This window comes from Oryctolagus cuniculus, chromosome 11, assembly GCF_964237555.1.
Source record: "Oryctolagus cuniculus chromosome 11, mOryCun1.1, whole genome shotgun sequence".
Taxonomy (NCBI): Eukaryota; Metazoa; Chordata; class Mammalia; order Lagomorpha; family Leporidae; genus Oryctolagus; species Oryctolagus cuniculus.
In genome coordinates, this window is record NC_091442.1 from 33,504,410 (window position 1) to 33,526,307 (window position 21,898).

General features: G+C 38.1%; 1 protein-coding gene across 4 annotated transcripts in view; it reads left to right on the top strand.

The window, feature by feature from the left end:
* The window catches only part of PLCB1 (phospholipase C beta 1), a 788,982-nt gene that overhangs the window by 515,776 nt on the left and 251,308 nt on the right, over positions 1-21,898 (top strand). For all 4 annotated transcript variants that reach the window (XM_051846235.2, XM_008256382.4, XM_051846234.2 and 1 more), the window contains exons 8-9: positions 4,316-4,416; positions 6,360-6,526. In XM_051846235.2, the coding sequence (XP_051702195.1) occupies positions 4,316-4,416; positions 6,360-6,526 (268 nt within the window). The remainder of the gene's footprint in view (positions 1-4,315; positions 4,417-6,359; positions 6,527-21,898) is intronic.

Sequence of the window (21,898 nt, forward strand, 5' to 3'; positions counted from 1 at the left end):
ATGTGTGATTAAATTCATCAGTCAATTCTTGTTGTGACTACTTTTCAGAAAACTGAAGTTTGTTGACAACTTTGGAAAGTCACAAGAAAAAAAGCATGTCTTCCCACTACCACTTTCTCCTTAGGGAAAGTAGGCAAGTGATGCTGCAAAAGCTATGCAGAGCTATGGAATGGCCTCCTGAAACAATTTACCTTCACTTTATCAGCAAAATAAAATTCTTGAACTTGCTCACTGTTAATCTTTTCTTAATCCTTTGGCGTACAAAGGATAGAATAATTAAGATCATGCTATGGACTCAACAAATATTTCTTGATCTCTTACCATGTATCTATAGGCATTCAGAATATGGTGGTGAACAAATTGAAGTCCAAGTTTCAAGAACCATAGGTTCTCCTTCTAGGAGAACAAGTCTATAAATAATCAACAAATGCATTTCTAAATTGGAGGGGAATGGTATATTTATTTTAAAAATAAGGATGGGATACTGCCATAGAGAATTAGGGAAGCTTTTCCTAGAAAAAGAAAGCTGTGTGTGTGCGTGTGTGTGTGTGTGTGTAGCCCTGAGGCTGGGAAGAAATAACTGCTTATAAATAAATGAGAAAGGACCCCTGCATTCAAGTATGAAGAGCAAGCATGAGAAATGGGTTTGCAAAGACATGCAGAGAATTCTATTCCTTTGCAATCACTTCTGATTTTAACTTTTCTGGGTAACATGTTAAGGAATATAAAGACTAAAAAATTTAACTTAGTATTATAGATTTAGCTAAGCAGAAAAAAATAGAAAATTAAGCTAAATAGAAAAACAAATTCATCAACCAATTCTCTGTAAATTGCAATTTTCTGAACAATTGAATCCTGAAAATTCAGTCAATAAACATAAATTGAGTCTTAAAAATCCACTATGCATATTATAGGTTCAAACTTTCAAAACAATGTCAACTGTAGACATTTTAGACATTTTGAAAGTAAAATGAGATTCAAATAGCATGAGTTATGTTTAAATTGGGAAAAATGTATTTATCCTTAGCAAATTGAATGTAATGACAGTTTTCTGGAAACAAACAAGATATTTTAAAAATATAATCAACCATGATCAGAGTTTTGAAAGATCATTATTCACAGTAAAGTGTAATTTACTCTGAGGTCTTGTAGAATTATAATGCTTTAAAAAAAATCTAAAAACCAAAGACAGTTTCAGAGGCAGGAAATAAATGTTTCTGTGAACTGACTATGGTACATCAAAAATATATTTTAAATCTTTTAGGTAATTTTAAATCTCTAGAACAGTAATTCTAGAAAATGTGTACTAATTAGTAAAAAGATTTCGGATGCATTAACGAGGTACATTAAACATTTCACAGAAGAGTTACATAAATGGTAGGTTTTTCTGCATAACTCAGAGCCGACTTCATAGCCAACAGTCATTCAAACCAGATTTAATTGTGTTCTGTAAATAGATACGTTACCAGAAACACTGGATATCCTGTTGAGATTTTTTTAAAACATTATCTATGTGCACATTGTTAGGGATAATTAATGCATTTGAACTTGTATCCTGGCTGACATGATCCATTGCAATAACAAATTCCTTTAGAGGGTACTCCTTTAGAGATTACAGTTAGCCTAAAAGTTACCTTAATTGTTAAAAAAACAGTGCTATATCTGAAAAGAGAGACAAAGCATCTATTAATAATCCAAACGTATTTTCCTGTGAGAACTCTGAAAACTTTTGCATATTCAGAAAATTATCACTTTACCCACAAACTTTCTGAGAATTGTGAATAGTTTATTTGTATCAAATCCCCTTGATTAACTTGAACACAGTTCAGAGACATCTGGAATGTACTGTAGTCTTGCTATAGCTTTGTCATATGGAGTTACATTTTAATGTAGAGAATAAACCCATGTGTTTGCTTGGAATAACTACTGTAAGTGATGGGCATTTGTATAATACAAAGATGAACTAATTATTTTAGATTGAAAAAAGATATAAATTTAACTACAGAGTAATACGAATAAAATTTATAAATCTATGTGTAACTTGTGTAACTGTGGTGTGTTGCCTTTCTTCTATGCCTTATATTCCAAATATAAACAAGAACCATAGTTAAGTTTAAAATTATGATTTTTAAAAATCACTTTAACAACTTTCTGTGTCAAAACCATATTAAGTATTCAGTTTATTATGAGTGATGTAGTCTGGCTGATTCAACTCTTTAGTTATAGTTTTAATAAAGGTTGAATTTCTGAATTTACTGGAAATAGTTCATTAACTTGTCAAGAAAAATATCTGTATGTCAACTCTGTTCCTTAGAGTCTGCTTCAGTAAACTAATATATTTTAAATTATATTTTCCTGGATATTAAACTAACCATCATAGAATTAGTTTTTAATTCTGGAAATATATAAAGAAAATACAAACCACCATTCCAAAGCTAATATGAACAATCAGTTCACTGCTTCACAGTGTGAACTAATCAAGTCCTTCAGATCCAAAATGTAACCCTCTACTGTCATGAACTTGCTTGCCAAGATTTAAGAAACCTGTATAATCTCCTGGTGTTTCTGTAGAAGTGGGACCCTAAAGGTGCTGACTTGATAGAGCTGACGTGAGGATTAAATAAAAACATTCCAGTAAGGCTAATAGAACTATATGCTGGGCATACAATAAGTGCTCAATAAATACTTCTTATTATCCTGAGTATTTTTCATGTGTTGGTGTCTGGCGGCGGCACACCGGGTTCTAGTCCCAGTCGGGGCACCGGAATCTGTCCCGGTTGCCCCTCTTCCAGGCCAGCTCTCTGCTGTGGCCCAGGAGTGCAGTGGAGGATGGCCCAAGTGCTTGGGCCCTGCACCCCATGGGAGACCAGGAGGAAGCACCTGGCTCCTGCCTTTGGATAGGTGCGCTGCACCGGCCACAGCGTGCCGGCCGCGGTGGCCATTAGAGGGTGAACCAACGGCAAAAGGAAGACCTTTCTCTCTGTCTCTGTCTCTCTCTCTCTCTCACTGTCCATTCTGCCTGTCCAAAAAATAAATAAATAAATAAAATGACTTTGTTCCTCTTGTATGGGGACTCCTTCTTATCTACCAAGTGGTGAGCTAAATTATCTTATCTGTTAGTAAGCTGTGTACAATTTCAGACAATAATTCAAACAACTTTTAGAAATTTCTACAAAAACACATTTTACAATAGGAATATGGTAAAAGAAGTGTATCTTTTGTTTAAGGGTGTGAAAATTAAAATAATCACATAAATATGTATCCACATCCATAAGAAAACTGCAGCAATGTTCTTCCTGTAACCAAGGTTTGAATACATGCTTCTGGTTTCCATGGCAGCCCAGCCAAACAGAAAAATAAGCTATAGAAGTAGATTTTATATCAATGACTTGCTTCCTAAACAATAGAACCAGGAAAAAAAGCAGTGAAAAATAGTGACTGTTGCCGTCCTACTGATGAAAACTATTACAACTTACCAGTTCATTTAAACTGGAAGAAACACAATTTGAAAAAATATGACACAAAATTGGGATTTATGTTTTCATTATTATCTCTAGAGTCATTGCTTTCTTTAAAAATATTTATTCAAAACCTGATGAACATCAAGTGCATATACCTCAAACTACTGATCTGTGCACTTAAAAAATGGTTAAAATGCTACATTTCAAGTATATTCTACCACAATAAACTCAAGATTCAAGCCAGAAAAAAAAATCTGCTAAAAAGATCCTATGTTTCCTAAGTCTATTTTACATTGGTAAATACACTTAGGAAATTGTCTTAACATTTCTTCAGAAGGAAAAAAATTCTTAAATTTAAATTAAAAAGCGGCCGGCATCGCGGCTCAATAGGCTAATCCTCCGCCCTGCGGCGCCAGCACACCAGGTTCTAGTCCAGGTCGTGGTGCCGGATTCTGTCCCAGTTGCCCCTCTTCCAGGCCAGCTCTCTGCTGTGGCCCGGGAGTGCCTTGGGCCCTGCACCCGCATGGGAGACCAGGAGAAGCACCTGGCTTCTGGCTTCGGATCAGTGGCGGCCATTGGAGGGTGAACCAACGGCAAAGGAAGACCTTTCTCTCTCTCTCTCTCTCTCTCTCACTGTCCACTCTGCCTGTCAAAAAAATATTTAAATTAAAAAGCAAGAGAAAATAAGGGTTTGACAACCCAAAACCAGTATCCAAATGACCTGGCCTCACAGATGTATTTTGAATGGTTACTTTGACCTCCTAGAAGGGGGGAAAGCGATGAAAGAAAACTGGGAGGGAGGGAGCTTGAGATAGAGAATAGCCATTTGCTGACTTTGTTGTTTTATTTTCTAGAATGATTCAATACCTCAAGAGGATTTCACTCCAGAAGTGTACAGAGTTTTCCTGAACAACCTTTGCCCTCGACCCGAAATCGATAACATCTTTTCTGAATTGTAAGAGAACACATTTTAACCCTCTTTCTTAAAATATGCATATATTTGATATATGTGTGTATATATATTATATAATATATAATTGAAAAGCAAAAGCAAAAAGAATCAGACATAGAGAGCCGTCTCCCGTGCACTGGTTTATTCCCCAAATGCCCACAACAGTCATGGCCAGGTCAGGGCAAAGATGGGAGCCAGGAACTTAGTTCAGATCTCCCATATGGGGGATAGTATTCCAAGTATTTGAGCCATCACTTACTGCTTCCCAAGGTCTCCATTAGCTGAAAGCCATATTGGAAGCAGAGGCAGGAACCAAATCCAGGTACTGCACCAGGGTATGCGGGCATCCAAAGCAACATATTGATTGCTACACCAAATGCCCACACTCTTGATGCACTGTTTCTCAGCTTGCACTGTTGCTCAAGGTGGCTGGGAGAGGCTTTTGAGCTGTAAGAGATAAAGAATGTTGTTCACCAAAGCTGCTCTCCTGTGTGATCTGATGAACAGAGTCACCCATGCTGGCCCTTGGGGTGAAACCACTGCTTGCTTTTAATGAGCAAAAGCTTTCTGGGATTTACTTACTGGTGTAATTGTTTCAGTGTGCTCAGGTGACTGACTGACTCTATGTAGTTGGAAGGTTACGGAGAGAACAAGAGAGCGTCTTGGCTTAGTGGAGATATTTACATAGCACAAAGAACTCCAGACTGGGAACTTACCATTTCATCTCTACTTCATGAGCTGAAACTAATTGCTTTAATGTTAGACATTATAAACTTATATAGGCATTACTTTTTTAAAGCTGGAAAAAAAATGAAAACAAACAAAGAAGCAAACCAAAACAACAAGATAAATCTGGAGAAAGAGCAATTTAATTGGAAGGGATGATTAAATTTGGATTTAACTGTGAAAGAAAGGGGGAAAAAAGCAATTTGCCTTTCTTTATGTACTGAACCTACTTAAGGACAGAAAATCAGCCCAAAAATAGTGTACAAGATAGGAGTTGGCCGGCGCTGCGGCTCACTTGGCTAATCCTCCACCGGTGGCGCTGGCATCCAGGGTTCTAGTCCCGGTTGGGGTGCCGGATTCTGTCCCGGTTGCCCCTCTTCCAGTCCAACTCTCTGCTGTGGCCCAGGAAGGCAGTTGAGGATGGCCCAAGAGATTGGGCACTGCACCTACATGGGAGACCAGGAGGAAGCACCTGGCTCCTGGCTTTGGATCGGCGCAGCGCACTGGCCATAACAGCCATTTGGGGGGTGAACCAACAGAAGGAAGACCTTTCTCTCTGTCTCTGTCTCTCTCACTATCTAACTCTGCCTGTCCAAAAAAAAAAAAAAAAAAAAAAAGATACGAGTAGACGAGTAGACATAGACTAACAATGCTTTGAAGAATGGCATTGTGCACTTTATATTCCTGCTTTGTTCTGCTAATTGAAATGATTATCAAACAAATGAGCAGTTTGGATCATACTATGTTGAAGAGAGAGATACTTATTAAACTTCAAGGAAATTAAAAATATGCTCAAGTAGATATTTTTTTAAGTAATGAATAATATGTATTCAAAATGATTAAATGGAATAAGTAAGGGAGTTTGATGACTAAATCATAAATTTAGTTTCATAATCTAAAAACAAACTAGAATTCTGTGTTCAATTAAGAGCACTTCCATCCACTCATAAGGCAGTGTTTCCCTAGTGTGAATTTTCTTTTACATTTGGTATTTTTCAGGAGCATTGAGATTTTGTGGTGGCAACTGCAAAATATATTTTGTAGTTCATAGAGATATAGAAATTTTGCAGAGCAGCACAGTGTTTTTAGAACAAGTTCAGAATTTGCTTATAGTATACTTTTATCAGAAATGGCACAGTTTTGTTATCTAGTAGTTCAAAAATGTATGAATGAGTCTTAATGGGAAAAATTCTAATTTTCTGATTTTAAATTATTTTTAGTGGTGCCAAAAGCAAACCATACCTTACTGTTGATCAGATGATGGATTTTATCAACCTCAAGCAAAGAGATCCCCGGTTAAATGAGATACTTTACCCACCTCTAAAACAAGAACAAGTCCAAGTGTTGATTGAGAAGTATGAACCCAACAATAGCCTCGCCAAAAAAGGTAAGTCAACTCTGTTCCACACCATTGGGTACCTCTTGTTTCCACTGGATAATGGATCACCCCTTGGTCCTGAGAGACATCTAGGACTGTTTAGGACAGTTTCCCCAGTTTGTATACTTGTTTTCTTTTATGTATAAAATCACTGGTGGATCAGCTGGAAGTAGATTTTTTTTAAACTTGGATGTGTGATTTATTTTTAGTGCCATATCTATGTCTGCATGTAACATATCTTCAAATATCAAAACATTTGTTTTCTTCAAATTTTCCCTGAAATTGAATGCATCTTTCTCCTATAAGAAATTCATTGCCTTAAAGATCACCCACTAGGATGTCTTTCTAGAAAGTTCTGTGAAGTAGTTCTCAAATTTTTATAAATCTCTAAAACAGATGATAATATTCAGTCTGTTCAGTAAGACCCTTGTCTCATTCTGGTTTATACTCTCTGAAGAATGTCTCCAGTTGGGGAAATATTCAGAAATTTGCCTTCCCATGTTAGAAAAAAAAAGTGTGGTAGAAAAAAAATTGATAGCAGAAAGGCAGTTCTAAGTGTCTTGGAACTTATGAAGAAATTTATATTTTCAATTTTGAAGAAATGAATTGCCATAAGAGCATAAATATTTTTTAATTTTATTTAAGTTATACAAGCTTCATGTATTTCATATATACAGATATAGGAACATAGTGCCATTTCTACCTCCCACCTTGTACCCTACCTCCCACCCATGCTCCAACCCTTCCCCCTCCTCCCGCTCACATTCCCATTCTTAATTTTTGCAAAGATCTATTTTAAGTTTACTTAATGATCATATAGTTAACCCCACACTAAGTAAAAGATTTCAACAAATAGTATGAAGAAAAAAAGAAAAAAGAAAAACACCATTCCTCAATGGAAGAGACAAGTGCGTAAACAATTATCCCAAATGTATATTTTACTTCAATATATTATTTAAGGGACTCTATTAATTTCCTTGAATCAGGGAAAACATACATCTGTCTTTTTGGGACTGGCTTATTTTACTAAGTATAATGGTTTCTTGATGCATCCATTTTGTTACAGAAGAAGTGATTTCATTTTTTTTTTACAGCTGAGTAATACTCCATAGTGTATATATACCATAATTTCTTTATCCAGTCAATAGCTGATGGACATCTGGGTTGATTGCATATTTTTTGCTATTGTGAATTGTGTTGTAATGAACATGGGTGATACAGATAACTCTTTCATATGGTGATTTATTTTAGCTTGGAAAAATTCCCAGAAGTGGGATGGCTAGATCATATAGCAGGACTATATTCAGATTTTTTAGGTATCTCCATACTGTCTTCCACATTGGCTGGACCAGTTTACATTCCCACCAACAGTGGAACGGGATCCTCTTTTCCCCACATGCTTGCCAGCATCTGTCATTCATTGATTTCTGTATGAGAGCTATTCTAACTGCAATGAGATGAAACCTCATTTGTGGTTTTGATTTGCATTTCCCTGCTAGCTAGTGATTCTGAGCATTTTTTTCCATGTTTCTTTTGGCCATTTGAATTTCTTCTTTTAAAAATGCCTGTTCAAGTCCTTTGCCCATTTCTTAACTGGATTGTTTAGTTGCTGTTGAATTTCTTGAACTCTTTATAAATTCTGAATGTTAGCCCTTTATCAGTTGTGTAGTTTGCAAAAATTTTCTCCCATTCTGACAGTTGTCTCTTCATTTTTCTGAGTGTTTCTTTTGCAGTGCAAAAGCTTCTCAGATTGATGTAATCCCATTTGTCAATTTTGGCTTTGATTGCCTATGTTTCTGGGGTCTTTTCCAAGAAGTCTTTGCCCATGCCAATGTCTTATGTAGATTTAGGTCTTGGATCCATTTTGAGTGGATTTTTGTGTAAGGTGTTGGGTATGAGTCTAGTTTCAAACTTTTGCACGTGGAGATCCAGTTTCCCTAGCACCATTTGTTAAAGGAACTGTCCTTGTTCCAGGAATTGATTTTTAGCTCTTTTGTCAAAGATAAGTTGGTTGTAGATGCATGGATTGATTTCTGGAGTTTCTTTTCTGTTCCATTGGTCTACAAGTCTGGACTTGTGCCACTACCAGGCTTGTTTGATAATAACTTCCCTGTAGTATGTCTTGAAATCAGTTTTGTGAGGCCCTCAGCTTTGTTTTTGTGGTATAAGATTGCTTTAACTATTCAAGGTCTCCTGTGTTTCCATATGAATTTTAGCATCATTTTTTCCTAGATCTACAAAGAATGTCATTGGTATGTTGATTGGGATAGCATTGAATCTGTAACTAGTTTTGGTAGCATGGACATTTTGATGATATTGACTCTTCCAATCCATGAACATTGAAAATTTTTCTATTTTTTAATGCTGCTTCTATTCCATTTGGTAATTTTCACTGTAGAGATCTTTGACCTTGGTTAAATTTATTCCAAGGTACTTAATTCCTTTTGGAGATATTGTAAATAAGACTGATCTTAAAAGTTCTTTATCAGCCATGATATTGTGTTTAAAAAGGCTATTGATTTTTCTGTGTTGATTTTATATCTTACCACTTTACCATACTCTTCTATTAAGTCCAGTCATCTCTCAGTGGAGTCTTTTGGATTTTATATATATATATATATATATATATATATATATATATGATAATTTCATCTGAAAATAGGAATAGTTTGATTTCTTCCATTCCAATCTGTATCCCTTTGATTTCTTTTTCTTGCCTAATGACTCTGGCTAAAACTTCAAGGACTATATTAAATAGCAATTTTGAGAGTGGGCATCCCTGTCTGGTTGCATATCTCGGGGGAATGCTTCTAGCTTTTCCTCATTCAGTAGTATGCTGGCCATGGATTTGTCATAAATTGCCTTGATTGTTTTGTGAATTGTTCCTTCTATATGCAGTTTGCTTAAGGTTCTCATTATGAAACGATGTTGTATTTTATCAGAGGTTTCCTTGGCATCTATTGAGATAACCATGTGGTTTTTGTTCTTCAATTTGTTAATGTGATTTGTCACATTGATTGATTTGCAAATATTGAACCAGCCCTGCATACCATGAATAAATAAATCCCACTTGTTCCAGGTGGATGATCTTTCTGATGTATTGAGGATTTTTACATCTATGTTCATCAGGGGTATTGGTCTATAGTTCTCTTTCTCTGTTGTATCTTTCTTTATGGCTTAGGGATTAAGGTGATGCAGGCTTCACATAAGGAGTTTGAGAGGATTACCTCCCTTTCAATAGTTTTGGATAGCTTGAGAAGAATTAGAATTAGAATTAGAATTAGTTCTTCTTTAAATATCTAGTAGAATTCATCATTGAAGCTGTCCAGCCCTAGGCTTTTCTTTTTTGGGAGGGTCTTTATTACTGATTCAATTTCCATCTTGGTTACTGGTCTCTTTAGGTTTTCTTGTCTTCATGACTCTATTTTGGTAGATTTTATACATCTTAGACTCTTATCATTTCTCCTAGGTTTTCCAATTTGTTGGCATACATCTCTTTGTTGTATTTCCTGATGATTCTTTTTAATATTTGTGATATCTGCTGTTACATTTCCTTTTCCATCCCTGATTTTATTTATTTGGGTCTCTTCTCCCTCCCCCATCTCTCTCTCTCTTTTGGTTAGTTGCACCAATGGTGTATCAGTTTTTTTTATTTTTTTTTTTTCAAAAAACTAACTCTACATTTGTACTGTGTATTTTTTTTTCAACTTTATGTCTTCTCTAATTTTAATTATTTCTTTCCTCCTACTAATTTAGGTTTGGTTTTCTGTTGTTTTTCTAGGTCATTGAGATGCATTGGTAGGTCATTTATATGGTACCTTTACAATTTCTTTATGTAAGCATCATAAACTTATAAACATAAGCATGCTATAAACTTCAGATACATTGACGTTTCTTTTGCTATGAACTTCCCTCTTAGCACTGCTTTTGCTGTATCCCATCTTTATTTGTTTCAAGAAATTTTTCAATTTATCTTTTTTATTTTTTCCATGCCCAACTGTTTATTCAGGACCATGTTTTTCAGTCTCCATGTATTTTCATATGATCTAGAGATTTTTGAGTTGTTGATTTCCAGCTGTATTCCATTGTTGTCAGAGAAAATGCATGGTATGATTTTGATTTTTCAGAATTTGCTAAGACTTGCTTATGGCCTAGCATATGGTCTATCCTAGAGGAAGTTCCATGCACTGATGAGAAAATGTGTATTCTGCAACTATGGAATGAAACGTTCTGTAGATATCAGTTAGGTACATTTGGTCCATAATATCAATTAGCTCTGTTGTTTCTTTGTTGATTTTCTGTCTAATTGATCTATCCATTGACGAAAGTGGGTGTTGAAGTCCCCCATTCCTATTGTATTGAAGTCTATGTCTCCCTTTAGATACATTAACATTTCTTTTAAATAGCCAGGTGCCCTATTACTGGGTGTGTATACATTTATAATAGTCACATCTTCCTGTTGAATTGATCCCTTAATCATGACATAGTGCCCTTCTTCATCTCTTTTAACAGTTTTTATGTTAAAGACTATTTTGTCTAATATTAGGTTGGCTACAGCTGCCTTTTTTTTTTTTTTTTTTGCTTTCCATTAGCCTGGAATATCTTTTTCCATCATTTCACTTTCATTCTGTATGTATCTTTGTTGGTGAAGTGTGTTTCTTATAGGCAGCAAATATATAAGTCTTGTTTTTTAATTTGTTCAGCCCATCTGTATTTTTTAACTGAAGAGTTGAGACCATTTACATTCAAGGTGATTATTGATAAGTAACAACTTGACCCTGCTATTTTTCCAAAAATATTCCTAGTGTTTACTTTGGATTTCTTTTGTACTTTTACTTTGGGATTTTCTGCCTTCTCATTCTTTCATAATGTTGGCTATCTTTCTATGTTTCTGTGTGTAGCACATCTTTAAGCATCCTTTGTAAGGCTAGATGAGTGGTGACAAATTCTTTCAATTCCTGTTTGCTATAGAAGGTCTTTATTTCACCTTCATTCATAAAAATGAGAGCTTTTCAGGGTACAGTACTCTAGATTGACAGTTTTCTTCTCTTAAGACTTGGAACATCTTGCCATTTTCTCCTAGCCTATAGGGTTTTTTATGAGAAGTCAGCTGTGAGTCTATTTGAAAGTAATGTGACATTTTCTTATGCATATTTCAGAGTCTTTTCCATATGTTTTACTGTGGAAAATTTGAGTACAATGTGCCATGGTGAAGGTTTTTTCTGGTCATGTCTGTTAGGAGTTCTATGTGCTTCCTCTAATTGGACGTCCCTTTCTTTCTACACAATGGGGAGGTTTCTGTATTTATTTCTCCAAATAGACCTTCTAGTCCATTTTGTCTTTTTACACCTTCAGGAACTCTGAAGACCCATATGTTGGGTTGTCTGATAGTATACCATTACCATATATCTCCAACACTGTTTTTAAAATTTCTATTTTCTTCTTCTGTGCATTTTTGTTGTTGTTGTTGTTGTTTGGTTTGTTTGGCTGTATAATTTCAAAAGATTTGCTTCTAGTTTGTGTATTCTTTCTTCCACCTCATCAAGTCTGCTGTTAAGGCTTTCTACCACATATTTTTGTCTATTGAATTCTTCATTTCTATTATTTCATTTTGATTTCTCTTTAAAATCTCAGTTTCTTGGGAAAAAATTTTCATTCATATCATGTATGGTTTTCTTCAGTTCATTTGCTTCTGGTCATTTGTTTTTAGGCATTTGTAGGATTGATTTTTGTTTTTTGTTTTTTTTTTTTTTCCTCTATTGGGTTTTTTCTTTGAGCTATACCTCTGTGGGTATGTCTGCACTTTCAGTGAAGATCTATAGTGTTTGGTGGGTGTGGCCAGTGAGCTCTGGTCAGTGCTCCAGGGTAGGGCAAGTATCCAGAGTGACACCCAAGTTGGGTATGGTAGATCTCAATGCCTGGGTGTTATCCCCCAGTGTATTCCATGCCACCAAATGAATCACACAAATGATCTGCACAGTCCTCACTATGAGCACAGTGGGCATGTGGAGCTGCTCCCAGTGATTGCCCAGAGACCCAGCAAATCCCTGCACCTTCTCATGTAACCACTGAGTCCCCCACAGTCTCAACCCACAAGACTCCCACAGTTGCTGGGTTCAGAGATTTTTGTTTGCCTTGCCAGCCTGCCCAGTCCACAGAGAGGCAGATGTTCCTTGAGACAGCTCTGCCTAAGCTTTCTGACCCTGGGAGGCTGTGAGCACCTCACCATTTACATAATTGTCCACCTATCAGCTAGGCTTGAAGTCAGTGGGGACTGCAGATTTTTCCTTCCGCTAGAATTACCAGATCACACGGGTATACAAGAGCCACTGGCCGAATGTTGCTCCACCACTGCCACCAGTACTGCTGTGAAGGTGGCATCCTGTCTCAGCCAGTTGCTGTGCAAACGCATGAAGGCTTGTGCAGCTGCAGCCCAGACCCAAAATGGCACCCACCGTTTCTCAGCTGGAAAGCAGGTTCTGTTGTAGAGAAGTCGTGGGGTGGACAAACGTGCAGCTTCTACTTCCATTAGGTCCATGGGAAACTGCCAGCCCCCAGTGCTCCAGTCCAGATGCAAATCACACTCCACCCCTCCTGTACTTTTTAGGCTAATGTAATCCCATACAACTCCTGCTTTATAAAAAAAAATAAAAGGGAGGAAGGTTAGTAAAATGGCACAATCCACACCCCGGCACCATTCTAGGCTCTGCCGCTGCTGCCATGGCTGGAAGCCAGGTGGCCTAACCACTGGTGTCAGCTCCACCCCCACCCTAACGGGATTCACTGCTCCTACTTCCCTGTCTGCCTCCTGACAAAGTTGTAAAAGCACCTGTTCCTGAACATGGGGCTCTCTTTCTATCTCCTGATCTCTCTCTCTTACACTTTCCGTCTCCCTCTTGTCCTTATTTGCCCCTTCCCTCCAGTCTGTCGGGTTTCCCCCAATAAACCCTTTCCATTAAAAAAAGTGATAGCTGCATAAGTAGTAAGCCAGTAGCTTGATAATACATGTGTTCTCAGTATAGTCACACATAAAAACTACATTTTCCTGAGGAACACATGTGACTATAGAAGCAACAGTGGGGGTTAAGTGGGTGTTTGATCTAGCAGTTAAGTTGCTGCCTTGGATGCCCACATCCCACATTGGAGGGCTTGGGTGAGTCCTGATTCTGTTCCCAATTCCAGCTTCCTGCTGATGCACACCCTAGGAGGCATCATGTGGTGACTAAGTAGTAGGGTCTCTACTACTCACATGGGAAACCTGAATTAATTTCTGAACTTCTGGGTTTGGCCTGCTCAGACTTGGATATTACATGCATTTGGGGAGTAACCAGTATATAAAAGACTGTTGCTACCTTTCAAATAAATAAAAATATATTTTTTACAAAGCTGCTGCAGTCCGGCCTCACCTCCATCTCCACAGCTACTCTCTGCCCTGACTCAGCCCCTGCATTCATGCAACGTGCCTGCGTTCATGCTGTGCATCTGCGCCCTCCATACAGGTCCATGGGGTTCCTCTTCTTCTTACAGGATTTCCAGTTTGGTTTTCTCCTCAATTATCCCCTGAAAGTGCACTTCCTACAGCATTCTCTTTCACTGTTCATCACATCACTCTTTAATCCACCATCTTGGAATCTCTTCAGATCATAAAGATTTAAGTGCTACAAGTTTTCAATTTGATGTGGCAGCATTGTTCCCTAATAAGCTCTTCAAAGTTTTCTCTGTGGATAAGCTGAAGTCTCATCAAGGTTGAAATGTCTTCACTGTGATGAAATGGTGATGTTGGAAATTGCCTAGCTATTCCATAGTGAGGAAAAGAAAGAAAGAAAATTAACCAATTATTGAGGACAAATAAATTACCTATTAATATGCAGGCAATTTACAAAGCAACAGAAATGACTCTAGCAAGCTTATCACCATGAATGAGAATATTTATAATATTTATCATAAATGTAGATGAAAGTCTTTTAAGCCATTGTATTTATTTTAGAATCAATCTTGTAACTAGAAAGCAAAAGTATTTATTATGACGAGAAGTAAAATCTCATTGGTTCTGTTCTACATTGTTGGTTGGGAATTTATAGATGACTTTTCTAGTTTGCGTTTGTTTTCTTGTCCTAGCACTTTGCCCTTGTCATTATCATCATTCTTATTGTTGCTGTGGAGGTGAAGAAACAACACAACAGTGTGTGTTGGTATTGCCAGGCAGGCCTCCAAGACTACTTACATACTAGGCTCTTTCTTCCCTACTGCCACAATACATGGGATTTCCTTTTCCTCATTAAGCAAGGAGACACTTCTTGAAGGTTTTGTCTACCTCACTTAGCAATTTCCTTATTAAATTCAAGCTTCTCCAAAAATAACTTACACGGTGCTGTCACAAATCCAATGTGACCTCAAATACAATTAATCTATGACACTAGGCAAACAAAGATCATTGATGAAAGCAAAGTGGCAACTCACAAACATCAGATGTGCCCTTTTCTCCTCCTTCATGCCACACTGCTGATAGTACATGCTTCAGTGGGTCTGTGATGCCCCATTCATCATCCTGTGATGACATGGAGAAGAAAGAGAACACAATGGGGTAAATTGTGCTGCGCTATTGTGAAACACCATAATCATAAAAGAACCAATTTTGACTCTGATGGAAATGCTGATGATGTCCCCTAACATTTGGCAAGATTGTTTAGTGCCATTTTGTAAATGTAGTATGTATGAATTCCACAAGTACAACAATCCCACAAAACTCAAATGTTTTTTAAAAGCAACTTTATTTTTCTGTAACTTAAAAAATGTTTAATTTACTTGAGAGGCTAAGAGACATGGAAAGATGGAGAGAGCGAGGGAGGAGAGATGAAGGGAGAAAGGGAGAGAGCCCATCTGCTGGTTCACTACACAAATGCCCTCAATGTCCAGGGCTGGATCAGGCCAAACTTGGGAGCTGGGAACTCAATCTAGGCCTCCCAACATGAGTGCAGGAATCCAATGACTTGAGCCATCACCTGCTACTTCCCAGGGTGCGCATTAGCAAGAAACTGGAGTCAGGAGCTGGAAAAGGAAATCAAACCTAGGTATGCTGATTTGAGACATGGACACATTAGCTGCTAGACTGAACACACATACTAGACTGAACATACACATAGCTTTTCTGTGACTTAATATGATCTTGGTCATGAAGTGCCTTAATATCAGTGTAGAGAAGCAATTTATAATAGTGATTCCACTCAGATTTTTCTAAGTGGAATCCACTTCATTGGTTATGTTGTTTTGATACCCAACCTCATTGTGCCCTAATTACTTCTTCTACAAAACTGAAGGGAGAAGTTTTATTGATTGATTCATGAATTTTAATTAAATAATACCTTCAACCCACTTAGAAGAATGTGTGAACCATTTGATATGATGAGTAAGTATTAACCTGCAGTGTATTGAAGTGCAGTGTGTAATTTTTGATTCCTTGTGTGTTTTCATCTATTTTGTCTGGGAGATCACAAGATTTCTGGGGATTAGACTTTCTTTAACGTCCCCTAGCACCTAAAAGATAGACCTGCTCATTAAGAAATATTTCATGGAGACTTATAGGTGTGATTTAATCATTGACATACATCTGTGCCCCAATTTATCATTTGAGAATGTTCTCTGTCCTGCAAAGAGGAATGTAGGCTAGCTGCCATTTCCTCCGATAGCCTCATCTAGTCCATGTGAAAGTCAGGAGCATTGGAATCCAACATCTGGACTGCTACCATATCATATAAGAAGTACCCTCTGTCACCCAGGGAGTGCCAAACAGATCTGGCTGGCTACAGTGTAGCCCTTTCCTCTCCATAATTCCTATGTACAAACGTAACTCTCCATGAGTCACCTAGTCAAATTACAAAAGTCCTTAGTAAAATCAGTTTAACTCCAAGGCATGTACACAGAAAGGAACTTAGGACTACTGCCTTGTTTTAAGGACAAATAGAGGCTGTATATACTAATGTTTCATTCACCAACAGTACTCATTCAATAATGGTATAAATTTCCATTCCCTTTATATAAAGCAGGCCAAATAGCACTGGAGGAAACAGTCACTCTCTTATGTTCTAATCTTGCAAACTCAAAATTATAATCAAACCTGAATGCATTCATTCATGACTTTGGTATTCAATAAATTATTAGTGAAATGTAGGAGGCTATGGGCTGTGACAAATCCAGAGATAAAATCTATGCCTCTACAGCCTTGTGATCTGTTGAGAGAGAGAGAGAGAGAGGGAGAGAGAGAGAGAGAGAGAGAGAGAGATGAATATAAATAATATCACTTCTCAAATTCCAACGTGCCCATGAATCACCTACAGCCTTGTTAAAATGCAGATTCTAGATTCTGTATTTCTAACCAGTCACTGATTGATGCTGATGTTGCTGGACGAAGCAGCCAGTCTCTCAGAGGTTCAGAGGAAGAACAGTAGGCGAGACAATGGAGAGATATTATCCTGTAGGGAGGATTCATGGAAGAGGTAACATCTGAGTTGAAATGATTTCAACAGAAATGAACTGGATACTTTATAGGGATAGAACATACCATTATTTTATTCACTTACTCTTTCAGCAAACATTTCCTGAGCACTCATATATTAAGCACCAAGAAAACTTAAGATGAAATTTTTAAATAATTTATTTTTTATTTATTTGAAAGAGAGAGAGAGGTAAAGAGAAAACGAGAGATCTTCCATTTGCTGGTTCACTCCCCAGATGGCTGCAACATCCAGGGCTGGACTAAGCCAAAACTAGAAGTCCAAAACTACATCCAGCCAGTGCCGCGGCTCAGTAGGCTAATCCTCCACCTGCAGTGCCGGCACCCTGGGTTCTAGTCCCGGTCGGGGCACCAGATTCTGTCCCGGTTGCTCCTCTTCCAGTCCAGCTCTCTGCTGTGGTCCGGGAAGGCAGTGGAGAATGGCCCAAGTGCTTGGGCCCTGCACCCGCATTGGAGACCTGGAGGAAGTGCCTGGCTCCTGACTTCGGATCGGCGCAACACACCAGCCGTTTGTGGGGTGAACCAACGGAAAAAGGAAGACCTTTCTGTCTCTCTCTCTCTCTCGCTGTCTAACTCCGCCTGTCCAAAAAAAAAAAAAAAAAAAAAAAAAAACTACATCCAGGTTTCCCACGTAGGTGACAGGGACCCAAGTATTGAGTCATCATTCTGAGCCTTCCCAGGCACATTAGCAGGGAGCTGGACCAGAAATGGAGCTGGACCAAACTGGACCAAACTGGTGCTCCAATCTAAGATGCTAGTATTACAAGCAGTGGCTTAAACTGCTGTGCCTCAATGCTGGCCCCTGAGGTTAAACTTTGATGATCTCAGAAGTCTGAAGAAGTCTGGATGCAGGGGCTGAAATAATTTTTTTCTCCCTTCCTCGTTAAAATACTCAGAGCAAATCTTGTTTTTGGTCAGAGTATACACTTATTAAATCAAAAAACTCAAGTAAGGACATAGTGTGGACATAAGTTATTTCATAGCAAGACATTTTATTTGCTGCTTTTGCTGTCTATAAGAACAAAAGAGGTCATTTTACTGTGTTAACTCTTATTTTAAGGTCAAAAGGATAACAATTTTGAAACATCTATTTGTAGGACCAAAAAATGATTAATTCTCTAATACCTTATTCATTAATAACCAAGGGTTTGAAATATCTTTTTCTGAAGGTGAAAGTACATTTCTTAATTTCACTTTTCAGCTTATAACAATTGATTTTTTTTTTTTTTGACAGGCAGAGTGGACAGTGAGAGAGACAGACAGAGAGAAAGGTCCTCCTTTTTGCCGTTGGTTCACCCTCCAATGGCTGCCGCGGCTGGCGTGCTGTGGCCGGCGCACCATGCCTATCCAAAGGCAGGAGCCATGTGCTTCTCCTGGTCTCCCATGGGGTGCAGGGCCCAAGCACTTGGGCCATCCTCCACTGCCTTCCCAGACCACAGCAGAGAGCTGGCCTGGAAGAGGGGCAACCGGGAAAGAATCCGGTGTCCCAACCAGGACTAGAACCCTGTGTGCCGACGCCGCTAGGTGGAGGATTAGCCTATTGAGCTGCGGGGCTGGCCACAATTGATTTTTGATAACAGGATATTTTCAGGAACTCTTTTTTATATCTTCCTTATGCTAATCAATTAGCTACAAGAGAAATCCAACAAAGCAGTTTAAGAAAGTATTATTTGACTTCACTATGATGATTTGTATGGATCTGGAAGGAAATCAGCATTAATTTATTATGTGATTCTCAAAAAGCACATTAAGATTTTGTAAAAAAGTAATCCTATACTGAAACCCAGTGACTTACTTGAAATTTCACACCAACATGATCTTGAAAAGGCAGGGTTTTTAACTTTCAGTGAAGTAGTTAATACAATTTTATCAATAAACATATGTAAAATTGAGGGACATTTAATACTATAACATAATGTTTTATTTTGCTACTTTAATTTTGACTCATTCCTCAACTGTGCTGAAGACTTAGTTATAATTGGTGTGCATCTCAGTACTGACACATACAGTCTACAGATCTATTTGATCATACTTTTATTCTATAAGGAGCAGGTGTTCATGAGGTTTGGTAAAATCATTGAATTAGAATAGCAAGTTATAATATTAGCAGACGTTTCAAGCTACATTCTACTTTTTCATCAGTTCTTCCTCTTAAACTTTTACATGGGTATTCTCTACAAAAGTTGCTCCGCTTTATTGCCATTAAAGCATAAAAATTAGGCTATATAATGCCTGTTAGTATGTGATCAGTGCTTATTAAGTTGATGATTTAATAGTTGAAATGAATTCAAAATTATCGTGGCAAAACAATTTCATTTTAAGCAAAACAATAGAAGCTCAGGTTAGCAAGGTTTTTGCCCCTAATAGATCTAAACTAATAATAATTGTATCAATAGATATAACCCTATTTTATTTCCAATATTTTTAATTTAAAATGCTGATATAATCAAATTGTGTAGTTATTGCCAACACCAAAAAACACCTGGAGTGTGGTAGAACACCGAGCTTAGTAATCTTGCAGTCTGTAATATTATGTAGGACTCTTTCATTTGAGCAATGGTGGAAAAGTGAACTGAAGCACAGAAGGGAGTTTGTTGGTACAAATAAGCACATTGCAAAGTATTAATGATTTCAGACTCTATCCAGGAGCTCAAGCAACAGCATCAAGAATTGCCTTTTGGGGCTGGCACTGTGGCACAGCAGGTTAAGCCACCACCTGCAGCGCCAGCATCCCATGTGGGTGCCAGTTCATATCCATGGCACTTCACTTCCAATCCAGTTCCCTGCTAATACACCTGGGAAAGCAATGGAAAATGGCCCAAGTCTTTGGGCCCCTGCCACCCATGAAGGGAGACCCAGATGAAGCTCGTGGCTCCTGGATGAGAGATGTCTCTCCCTGTCTCTGTTTTTCTCTCTCTGTAGCTCTACCTTTCAAATCAATTAATAAATCTTTAAAATTGTCTTTCTTCATCTCTCATCTCTCTGTTCTGGCTATGGTTCTTGGTCAGATTCTCCTGAAATAAGAAGTTCGCACCAGCAGCTTTATCCAGCCTCCAACTCACCAATATCTCAGTATATAGAAATTCTTTATAGTCATGGTTGTATCAAAAGTCCCAGAATCCAGAGCCTTGCTTAGGCAACTAGAGGCCACTCTTTTTTAAATATTTATTTGTTTATTATTTGAAAGGCAGAGCAATAGAGCGGAAGGGAGCAACAGAGAGCACTCTTGCACCTATTGGTTCACTCCCCAAATGGCTACAACATCTAAGCCTGGGCCAGGGCAAAGCCAGGAGGCAGGAACTCCAGGTTTCCCACTTGGATGGGAAGGTCTGAGTGACCTATGGCTGCCTTCCCAGGCACATTAGTAGGAAACTAGATTGAAAGGCGTTATGAGATGCTACTGTAGCAGATATCAGCTTAACCCACTGTGCCACAATGCCAGCCCCACAAACAACTCTTAAACCAGAACCACTGTGGCCCGGAGAATGGGATAAAATAATTGTGCCAGACTTCATCACATGAGTCTCCCTGGAGCCAATGAGCAGTCAAGTACAAAAATTGCAAACTGTGTGGACTGACAGTAAAAGGAGGCTTCCCAAAATTTAAATGCTTCCTAGAATAAAGAACAGGACTGGTTGGTTGCTGAGCAAACAACAGCAGGTCCTACAAAAGTTATGTCTATAAATGAACAATTCATCATGTTCATTGCCTTACCCGAGGAAGTCATTTACCTGTTTGACTAGCCCAGCTCCCTAGTTTTCTCATCTTTGAAATGATTCCCTGAGAGAATTGCTGGGAGAATTAAATAAAATGCATATGTTATTATTGCCCACTAAGTGGTTACCACTTACAAAAGAAAAGTGATAATTGGCTTTTACACTAAATTATTTGGAAGCATTTGTGGGTCTGGAGGTGACATCCCGTTCTTTGGGCAGAGGCATTCCCAAACATTTCCATCTCTTGGCTTACAGTCTTACTTAGCATAAGTAAGTTAGAATCATTTAACAATAAACCTGAAAAATATGGCATGTCATATGTATGCACAAATATTCCTTTCTTACTCATAACTCTTTTATATATATTTTACTAAAATGGATTTAGAAAGTTTTTTTGTTTACTTCATTATCATTTAATTTGTTTAGTAGATTTTTAAAAATCCTTTTCTGAGAGGGTGTTGTGTGAAGCAGATTAAGTCACCACTTGGGATGCTACCTCTTATTATCAGTGCACCAGGGATTGAGTACTGCCCTTTCATCTGCTTCTGATCGAAGTTCATGCTAATGCACCTGGGAAGCAGTAGATGATTTAAGTGATTAGTTTCTGCCACCCATGTTTGAGACATATATCGAGTTCCAGACTCCTGGCCATCCTACTGCCATGGTTAAATTTGTAAATACTAGGCAGATGAGCTTGCTTGATGTGTGTATACAATCAGATGACAATTGCACTGCAGCAGACATTGAAGTTGGTTCCATATCCCTTGATATTCACTCTTCTAAGACAGCCAGCAGCTTTCTCTGCAGTTCTCCAGGACTGTCCAAGGACAGCCAGCCTCCAACGCCTGGGACCACATGGCCCCCGCAGTTGCTGGAGGCTGAGTACTTCCTTTTCCTGGCCCCTTGTGTGAGACAGTTCTCTCTCAGAGTCTCTCCATGATACTGAGCTACAATTTCCCACAGCTCTAACCCTCTTATTAAACATCCCTGTATTAGTTGCCTTTCCTCCCCTTCTCATTTCTCTTCAGCTGTTTCCAGTCACCTTCCAGATAAGTTGTAATCAAATCCCTGTCTCTGAGTTGGCTTTCGGAAGACCCTAAACTAAAACATGCACTTTTCTATCACTGACTCTCACAGAATCAAATGTGAAAGATG